Genomic DNA, 8,455 nt, shown 5'->3' on the forward strand with positions numbered 1-8,455 from the left:
GCAATTTAAAATCAATATTTTACTAATTTCTAATTTGTTTTTGTTGACAGATTCCACGCATGTTCCGACCAGATTTTGTTCTCATACGCCAGCCACCACGCGATGGAGCCAATGATTATCGTTCAACAATTTTGGGCTTAAAATACGGCGGTGTTCCCAGCATTAATTCATTGCATTCGATTTACCAATTTCAGGTAAGACTTTCAACAATTTTTAATATTTGTCGAAGTTGTAATTTGTAGCTGTCAAACTGATGGGGTGGTCTTTACGATAAATATTGAAACATAATTTAAGAAATATATTTAAGAGTTATGTACGACACGTATAGCAATTTATGTGGGGGTTTTTTCATATGCAGTGCATCACAAATAAATGCCGAAAACTAAAAGACATGTGTCGCAGAGTATTTCCAACGTAATGTACTTTTTGTTTTATGGACCCCCAATATTCGGGGCCTCTTTGAAGTATCACAAGAAAAGTTGTAATTTTGTTAAATTCTGTGTGCCTAATTTTCAAAGAGGCAAAGAAAAAATGTTTAAATAAAAATTTCATGATTCGAACGTGTTTGACTTTAAGCTGCAAGTGCCAGTGACATCTTTTTGCGAAAGCAGTTGAAGCTTTCAAAGTACCATAGGGTGGGCATAACCCTTATATGGGTCTTACACCAAAACGTGAACCTATATATACAATCTTCTATTGTAACGGATACCTTTTGATTTGAGGTATTTAATAGGTTTCGATGCATTTTCAACGAAATTAACTTTAAATTTACCATTTAGGTTCCCACTGTAATTTGGTATAGCTGCTGCACAGCGATACCTACCGATATTCGGCAAATGTCAACACAATTTTGCTGTAACTTGGAATTCAAAATTTGACCTACGACAATTCCTAGTTTTTATACCTTCAGCCATGCCATATGGCTAGAGAGGGTATACAGGCGAGATAAAAAACTGCAACAAAGTCAAACGCCATAATTTTTACTTTTTTTTAAATTTTATTGAATGAAAACAAAACATGTCGGAAATAGCATCAAATTTTAGAATAAGTTTAGATTTGTTCGAATTATGGCCTTCAAACGGTCAATGAAACCGTCACACGCTTCCCGATTGTTGATCTGCGGTATTTTTCCCCATTTCCCGCGAAGAGCTTGCTTAAGGTGATCGACACTTTGGTATTTTTTAGTGCCAACCTTGCTTTCCAAAATACTCCAGACACAATAGTCCAACGGATTGGTATCCGGAGATTTGGTGGCCACTGTGCGCTGGAAATGAAGCGAGGGTGCTGAGTCCTGTTGGAATGTCCAAGGTCTGCTGCCAACATGTTTGCGTTCCCAAGGGTTTAATACACCCTCAAGAATATTTTCGCGACAATATTAAGCGTTTATTTTGATGCCACGGTCGATTAATACGAGCGGAGAGCGACCATCGGCGGTAATGATGGCCCATACCATCACCATGGCAGTCGCTTGAGTGGCCGGCTCTGGTCAACTGGTCTGGCCAATCAAAGGTGCACATTTTCAGCTGACCTCTTTGGCATGTAAACACGATCATTTTGTTTGTTTACAACCTGCTGGACAACGAACGTTTTCTCATCGGAGAAAACCAAATTCGGCAGTTCACCACTTTCGGCCAAGCGAAGCCACTCTTTAGCGCTTTAGCGTCTATTTTTGGAATTTCAATGGCTTTACCCCGAGCTCATTTTTCAATATTTGCCAAATGGAATATTGCGATACGTTCAGCTCACGAGCCATTTTTCAGCCACTGCGACGCGGGTTTCGATCAAGTCGCTTCTTTACTTTTCGAACCATTTCTGCTGATGTTGCTGTTTTCTTCCGTCCACTTCCTTGACGTCAGGCTACGCTACCAGTATCACGGTAACGAGCGATGGTACGAGACACAAAAGATCTGTTCACATTTAAATGCTGGATTGCTCTAACACTTGTGGTTTTCCAGCCAAATATAAAGAAATCACACTATCACGCTTGAATTCCATCACGAATAACTTTTATTCTGGAAAATTCTCACCAAAATGCTTTTGTACGCTTGTAAACAATATAATGAGCTGTCACTGGAACAATTTTAACGGCTATCGGACGAGTGACTTAGGAAAGACACCAATCTGAAGTTAGTTGCAGTTTTTTACATCTAACCTGTATGCCATTCCAATACCAAATTTACTTTAATTTAGTACTTTTCAATCAAATGTAGTACGCTCTTCCAAACCCCTCCTCGAAATCTCAACCTCACATAACAACAGTTATCTTAATATCAGATTTCAGAATCTTATTTATATCCCTTTAACCAATGCCCAATTCAGTACCATTCAGTAACTTTCGAACAGTTATAGTATGTATTTTCAAAATAATCTGCATATTCTCAACCTCACATACCAACTTTAACCGTGATATCAAATGTCAGTATTTCTCTTCTTTAATTTTCCACCATTGCCATATTTAGTACTACTTAGTACAGTTATAGTAGGCATATCGAAAGCCAACTTCTTCTCTCAACTACATACAATAATAGTGGTATCCAAAATCAATATCAAAATTCAGGACTTCAGCTTTATTGCTTCACCCCCACCAATTTTGTACTTTTCGTACAATTATGGTACATATTTCCATAACCACATCCATATGCACACGCTACAAATGATATCAACTTTTTGATTTCAAGCATTATATGTTCGCTCAATACCGAATTGTACAAAATTTAGTACCATTTAGTACAGTTCTCACACTTAGTAGACATTTCTAAAACCACCTTCATATACCAAACTTACTTTCCAACTTTAATTCTCATACCAAATTTCAAATTTTTAGCTCTATCCGTTCTCATAGTACCGAGTGGTACCCTTTTTGAAGTTTAGTACCATTTTAGAACTTTTCGTAACCTTAAAGTTGAAAAAATCCTATGGTATATCTATCCTGCACTCCATCAGTGACTCTCATTCCAAATTATAGAATTCTAGCTCACTTCGTTTTTCTAATACAAAGTATTCAATTCTTAAAATTTCCAATTCAGCTTCAAATCTGTCGTTATTTTGGTATTTACCGATTTTTCTACAAGTCATACGTTCACTCTTTATTCGCAAAGTACCTATTAATGTTTGGCATCTACAATTGACTATTGCATATTTAAAATACTAATACTTTTTTTTCATTATTTCAGGATAAACCATGGGTATTTGCCCATTTGCAGCAGCTGCAACGCCGTTTGGGTAAAGAGAATTTCCCCTTGATCGAGCAGACATTCTTCCCTTCACCAAAGTATCTGGTAAGTTCAATTCGAATATATTCCAAAACTATTTTAAGATGTATAGAGAGAAGTAGGGCAATTAGGGCCCTTGAGGATCTCAAAGAATAAACGCTTTAAGAGCCATTGTGAGTACGGATATTAAAAAAAGCTGTTTTGTCGATTATTACTGTCCTTAGTCATGATATTCGGATTTTGAAGCCGAATCAAAAAGCTACTAAAAAATAAAATAAAAGTATATTTCAATAAAAAATCAATAATGATTTAATTAAAGTACAGCCTATAGGGATACTTATGATACCACACCATGTCTCTTGACAATCTCCACAAAACTCAAGAGGCTGTGATATAGTGCGAATTCTGATGGTTAATATACTCTAAAACTCTCATATCCAAATGGTCTGTTTATTCCTTTTTGCACCATAATATCAAGCTTCCTTTTTATATCCTCCACCAATCTATGGAAGGTATATTGACTTTTGTAACTCCTCGAAATATTTATAATAGACCCTACAAAGTATACATATTCTGGATCAGCGTAAAATTCTAAGACGATCTTGCGATGTCCGTCTGTCTGTTGTAATCACGAATTGAGATATGAGGCTAACATTTTGTATACATGCATAGTTTACCAGTAGGTGGGTTAAGTTCGTAAATGGGCAATGTCGGTACACGTTTTCGTATAGCCCCCATATAACGGTACATCCCGATATTCGGTATTTCTATGATTTAAGCGACAGTATTTACCGGAATTATTTCAAATTTCGTATTTTAAGTTCGTAATGGGTGCTACGGCCTATGACAAAAATTTTTGTTCACGTCTTCGTATAGCTCCCATATGTCTTTACCACCCAATACTCGGTATTTTGATGGGTTTAGCGACAATTTTCACCGGAATTGTAACAAATTTCGTACTTAAAGTTGGTAATGGGTACTACACCCTATGACAAAAAATTTCGTAAGCAGGTCCACGTCTTCGTATAATAAGTGGTGGGGGATATTAAAAGTTCAGCCCGGCCGAACTTAGCTTCTTTTTTACTTGCTATACCCTCATCCATTTGGTTAGAGTGGGTATATATCGTTTGATACAGCCAAAACGTGTCTCATCGAAATAATGATTTTAGACCCATGGTCTCTATAAAGAACATTCGGAGCCGTTCTAGCGATGTACGCCCGTCTGTCTGGTGCCAGCGAAGCGAGTATTTGATTTGGTCCAAACTTGGTACATTGTAATATTTTCATCGAACTTAGATACAGTTCGGAAGGTCGAAATTTTCAAAAAAAAATATTTTCTACACAGAAAGAGGAGCAATAATCCGATATGGCTCGAACTTTACAAAGCCTAATATTTGCCTCAGTTCTTGGTCAGATGAAAAAATGGTTAATATCAGTCCACTCCATCAAGTACCTTCCCCCACAACGGATCAACATTTTTAAATAAATATTACTCTTATAAAATGTGATGTAAGAATCCGATTGTCTTAAAATTTCTCAAACCCCAATAGTTTTATAAACTCAAGATCTGGTGCTAAGATGAAATATATGGGTCCACTCCCTTTGGTACCTCCCCACAAAACGTCGAAATTTTGAATATCCATGAAGCTCATAGAACGCGAAATTAAGATCTTATTCCATTTAGACTTGGCTCATCTCAATATTTCCATCAACACAAGATCTGTTATAAAGATGGTACAGATCGGGTATCTCACCCACAAAGGGTCAAAGCTTTAAATAACCAAAGGGTTCATAAAATCTTAAATAAGCATCCGGTTCTCTTCATATTTCACACATCCAATAATTTCTACTAACACAATATCCGCTGTGAAAATGGGAGGTACCTCCCCCACAAAGGGTCAACATTTTTAATACCCCTGAAGTTCATAAAACGCAAAATGAACATATGATTTCATTCAGACTTGGTAAAACTTAATAGTCCTATCAACAAAAGATATGTTATAAAGATGGTAGAGATCGGACTATTTCTTCTGAAGGTACCAGAACCCACATACGGTTCAAGATTTTAAGAAACAAAACGTTAAAAGAAAACGAAATAAGAATCCAACTCTCTTTATATTCCACCCATACAGGGTGAGATGAAAAAACTGCAACCAACTTCAGACTGCTGTCATTTCTAAGCCACTCGTCCGACTGCTGTTACAATTATTCCAGTGACAGCTTATTATATTGTTTACAAGCGTACAAAAGCAATTTTGTGAGAATTTTCCAAAAAAAAGTTTATTCGTGATGGAATGCAAGCGTGATAGTGTGATTTCCTTATATTTGGCTGGAAAACTACAAGTGGCTATCATTAGAGCACTCCAGCATTCAAAGCGTAGCCCGACGTCAAGGAAGTGGACTGAAGAAAACAGCAACATCAGCAGAAATGGTTGGAAAAGTAAAAAAGCGACTTGATCGAAACCTGGGTCGCAGTGGCCGAAAAATGGCTCGTGAGCTGAACATTTCGCAATAATCCATTCGGCAAATATTGAAAAATGAGCTCGGGGTAAAACCATTGAAAATCCAAAAAGTGCAAGAACTTACACCGCAACAGAAAGAAAATAGACTCAAAAGAGCTAAAGACTGCCGAATTTAAAAAAAAAATTGGGTGCCCAGCATTTTGTAAACAAACAAAATGATCGTCTTTACTTGCCAAATAGGTCAGCTGAAAATGTGCACCTTCAGTTGACCACCAGAACTCAAGCGCCGGCCATGGTGATGGTGTGGGCCGCCATAACAACCGATAGTCACTATCCGCTACTAATAATCGACCCTGGCATCAAAATAAATGCCGAATATTATCGCGAAACTATTCTGGATGGTGTATTAAAGCCTTAGGCACGCAAACATTTGTGCCGCACTCCTTGGATATTCCAACAGGACTCTGCACCATCGCACTCAACACGCGCCATCCAAGAATGGTTACAAAATAGTGTTCCTCGCTTCATTTCCAGCGCACAATGACCACCAAAATCTTCGGATACCAATCCGTTGGACTATTGTCTCTGGAATATTTTGGAAAGCGAGATTGGCACTAAGAAATACCAAAGTGTCGATCACCTCAAGCAAGCGCTTCGCCGGGAATGGGACAAAATACCGCAGAGCAACATTTGACCAGGGTGTGATGGTTTCATTGGCCGTTTGAAGGCCATAATTCGTGCCAATGGTGACCAATTCGAACAAATCTAAATTAATTCTAAAATTTGATGCTATTTCAAACATTTTCGGCTTCATTTAATAAAATTAAAAAAAAAAACTAAAAACTATGTAAATTGACGTTGTTGCAATTTTTTATGGTTTCTAACGCACATTTTAGCATTTTCTACAAATCATCACATTTGTCACATAAAGTGAAGGAAGCAACCAATCTGGTCCAAACCTGACACGTCGCAATATTTATATCATATATATTTAGGTCCGATACGAAAGGGACAATATTGGTCCATTTCTTCGAAACCTTCTCCATAGGGGGTCAACAATTTGAATAATTATAACAGAAGTCAAAATACATTTAAATAATGAAATATTGGCTGAGGTTATACATCCGACGGCAATAGCGACTAATACTTTTTAACTCGTTTCACCTCAGTTTCGAAAATAAGAATGTTTTAAAATAGGGAATGGAAAAAATGGAAATTCGCGAACGATATGGAATAATGTTACGAAATATTCTATAAAAAATTATTAGATTAATGGAAAGTCAAATATCGCCACAAAGTCAAAACAAGAATCCGGAAAGATAATATACTCTTAGATCAATTTTTTTAGGCATAACATTTATTTCTCTTATTCGTGTTTTTTTTTTTTTTTTGGTTTTGGTTCTTTTTATGGACTTATACAACTAGAAAAAAATAAAACATTAAAAGATATATAGAACAGTGTGGCTTGTTTGTTCGGGATACCGTAGTATTTTGTTTTTGCAAAATGGTCTGGCTTTATCCCTTTATTGTTGTTTTTATAAAAACAACGTTTGTTTATTAGTGGAGAACGATGGTAATGTTTACCAGGGGGTAAGGCAGGGAATACCTAGGTTTCGGAAAGAGCCACCAATCCTCATCAGTTCCCTTGTTTTTGCCTGGGATATTCTCCCCAGAAGTCATTTTAAAAATAACTTCTATGACAAAAAACTTTTTTTACCCAAGTGACGAGATCGTAAGCTCAATAGAAGAGGAACCAAAGAATTAAATAAAACTAAAATTCTCTTGGAAAGTCTTCTAAATCTTACAACCGCACTTATAAACATTTACATCTTTCTCCACTTGTTATGCTTTCGTTCAGCCTGAACGAAGTAGCATAACCATGTAAGTTGGTTTTGTCTGTTACAACAAAAACGCCTTCGTCGACCGTGCCTTGTCTATTAATAGAACAGTGTGGCTTGTTTGTTCGGGATACCGTAGTATTTTGTTTTTGCAAAATGGTCTGGCTTTATCCCTTTATTGTTGTTTTTATAAAAACAACGTTTGTTTATTAGTGGAGAACGATGGTAATGTTTACCAGGGGGTAAGGCAGGGAATACCTAGGTTTCGGAAAGAGCCACCAATCCTCATCAGTTCCCTTGTTTTTGCCTGGGATATTCTCCCCAGAAGTCATTTTAAAAATAACTTCTATGACAAAAAACTTTTTTTACCCAAGTGACGAGATCGTAAGCTCAATAGAAGAGGAACCAAAGAATTAAATAAAACTAAAATTCTCTTGGAAAGTCTTCTAAATCTTACAACCGCACTTATAAACATTTACATCTTTCTCCACTTGTTATGCTTTCGTTCAGCCTGAACGAAGTAGCATAACCATGTAAGTTGGTTTTGTCTGTTACAACAAAAACGCCTTCGTCGACCGTGCCTTGTCTATTAATAGAACAGTGTGGCTTGTTTGTTCGGGATACCGTAGTATTTTGTTTTTGCAAAATGGTCTGGCTTTATCCCTTTATTGTTGTTTTTATAAAAACAACGTTTGTTTATTAGTGGAGAACGATGGTAATGTTTACCAGGGGGTAAGGCAGGGAATACCTAGGTTTCGGAAAGAGCCACCAATCCTCATCACGAAAGCATAACAAGTGGAGAAAGATGTAAATGTTTATAAGTGCGGTTGTAAGATTTAGAAGACTTTCCAAGAGAATTTTAGTTTTATTTAATTCTTTGGTTCCTCTTCTATTGAGCTTACGATCTCGTCACTTGGGTAAAAAAAGTTTTTTGTCATAGAAG

At 36.8% G+C, this 8,455-nt stretch overlaps 1 protein-coding gene across 1 annotated transcript in view; it reads left to right on the forward strand.

The window, feature by feature from the left end:
• Positions 1–8,455, forward strand: part of LOC101893487 (synapsin) — a 110,858-nt gene that overhangs the window by 30,398 nt on the left and 72,005 nt on the right. Inside the window, 2 exon segments of the mRNA XM_059119710.1 lie at positions 51–194; positions 3,174–3,278. Of these exon segments, the coding sequence (XP_058975693.1) occupies positions 51–194; positions 3,174–3,278 (249 nt within the window).

This window comes from Musca domestica, unplaced genomic scaffold (genome assembly GCF_030504385.1).
Source record: "Musca domestica strain aabys unplaced genomic scaffold, Musca_domestica.polishedcontigs.V.1.1 1, whole genome shotgun sequence".
NCBI classification, from domain to species: Eukaryota; Metazoa; Arthropoda; class Insecta; order Diptera; family Muscidae; genus Musca; species Musca domestica.